The sequence below is a fragment of the Aplysia californica genome, unplaced genomic scaffold, assembly GCF_000002075.1.
Source record: "Aplysia californica isolate F4 #8 unplaced genomic scaffold, AplCal3.0 scaffold00075, whole genome shotgun sequence".
NCBI classification, from domain to species: domain Eukaryota; kingdom Metazoa; phylum Mollusca; class Gastropoda; order Aplysiida; family Aplysiidae; genus Aplysia; species Aplysia californica.
The window spans coordinates 1,681,121-1,682,611 of record NW_004797345.1 but is presented as its reverse complement, the minus strand read 5'-3'; the positions used below and the strand labels follow the sequence as shown (position 1 = coordinate 1,682,611).

General features: G+C 44.1%; 1 protein-coding gene across 1 annotated transcript in view; it reads left to right on the top strand.

Annotated features, from left to right (window-relative positions):
• The window catches only part of LOC101854484, a gene marked incomplete at its 3' end in the record, with an annotated part of 73,366 nt that overhangs the window by 24,204 nt on the left and 47,671 nt on the right, over positions 1-1,491 (top strand). Inside the window, 1 exon segment of the mRNA XM_035968683.1 lies at positions 130-223. Within this exon segment, the coding sequence (XP_035824576.1) occupies positions 130-223 (94 nt within the window).

Below are 1,491 nucleotides of genomic sequence, written 5' to 3'. Positions count from 1 at the left end.
TGTGTGTGTGTGTGTGTGTGTGTGCGTGTGTGTGCGTGTGTGTATTTGACGTTCTGCACCACTTTTATTCCTAACGATCCAACAGAATAGCACAGTGCGTGCTTGAATTCGTATATTCTGCTCCTGTAGGTGAGCCGACAACTGGTGCGTACAGTGGACCGAGTCTTGTCGGCGCCGGAGGAGGAACTGAGGAGGGCAGAGGAGAGGAGCGCAGCACCCTCGCGGTGAGTAGCTGCGCACACATACAATGACACAAAAAGAGACACACAAACTTAATAAATGGACGCGCAAAGCAGACCTGCACTATACAAACATAGGCAGGTAAAACGCATGCACGCTCCAGCAAGAACGCAGGAAGATGTGGGAGAGGAATGTTGCACATAATGTTGGGTAAATTATGGGTACACACCAATAACATTATGCACATACATATATGTATACGCACGCTATCTTTCTCTCTCTCTCTCTCTCTCTCTCTCTCTCTCTCTCTCTCTCTCTCTCTCTCTCTCTCTCTCTCTCTCACACACATAGGGGCGTTAAACCCATACCATTTTCACACACATTCAAACACACATACATACACACACACACACACACATATACACACACACATACATACACACACACACACACACACACACACACACACGCACATGCCAACTGCTTTGGTGTAGCGGTTAGGACATGAGTTTGATTTCCGTGTGGATAATATCTTTTTATTGAGTATTTGAGTGTTTCTGGCTGGCCCTATAATGCAGGGTTGAAGCCCGCCTCCTAAATGATGTGATTTGTGCCGATGGTGGATCTGAAACATCCACTTTAAAATAAATTTAAAAACTTCTCTCTCACACACACAAATATTCCGAGTGAAAAAAAAACTTTAAAAAAAAACAAACTCCGGCAGCACGGTTTCCTGGTCGGGTACCATAAATTTTAATGCTCTGTTCTAAGTTCAAGAATAGCCTTCATTCTCTCCAGCAGGGCATGACGCCACCACCCTCCCCCCTTTTAAAAGAAGAAAAACAAAACAAAACATTTTTTTTGTACAAAAATAATTTTTTTTAAAAACAACAACCCCATCTCCTCTCTCCACTTTCCGGAAAGCCTTCCGTGAAGTAAAAAAAAAACCCCACAACATACTGATCACATTTACATGCTCTTTGCACATTTTTTTTTCTACGCATGCTTTCGTTTTTTTATGTGAATGTGTGTTCATGCACTTGGGCGTGTACGCACGTGTACGTCTTCAATGCGCTTGTGTTGGCATCCTGGATGTATGAATGGATGGATGGATTGATATATATGGATATATTTGTGTGTTGTGCGTGTGCACGCGCGTGTGTGTGTGTGTGTCCGTGCGAGTGTGCGTGCGTGCGTGCGTGCGTGCGTATTGTGTGAGTGTTTGTGTGTTCATGCAAGTGAATGAGTGTCACTACTCTTGTGTGTGTGTGCTTACGTGTATACAGGAACGTTTCTCTCTCTCTCTCTCTC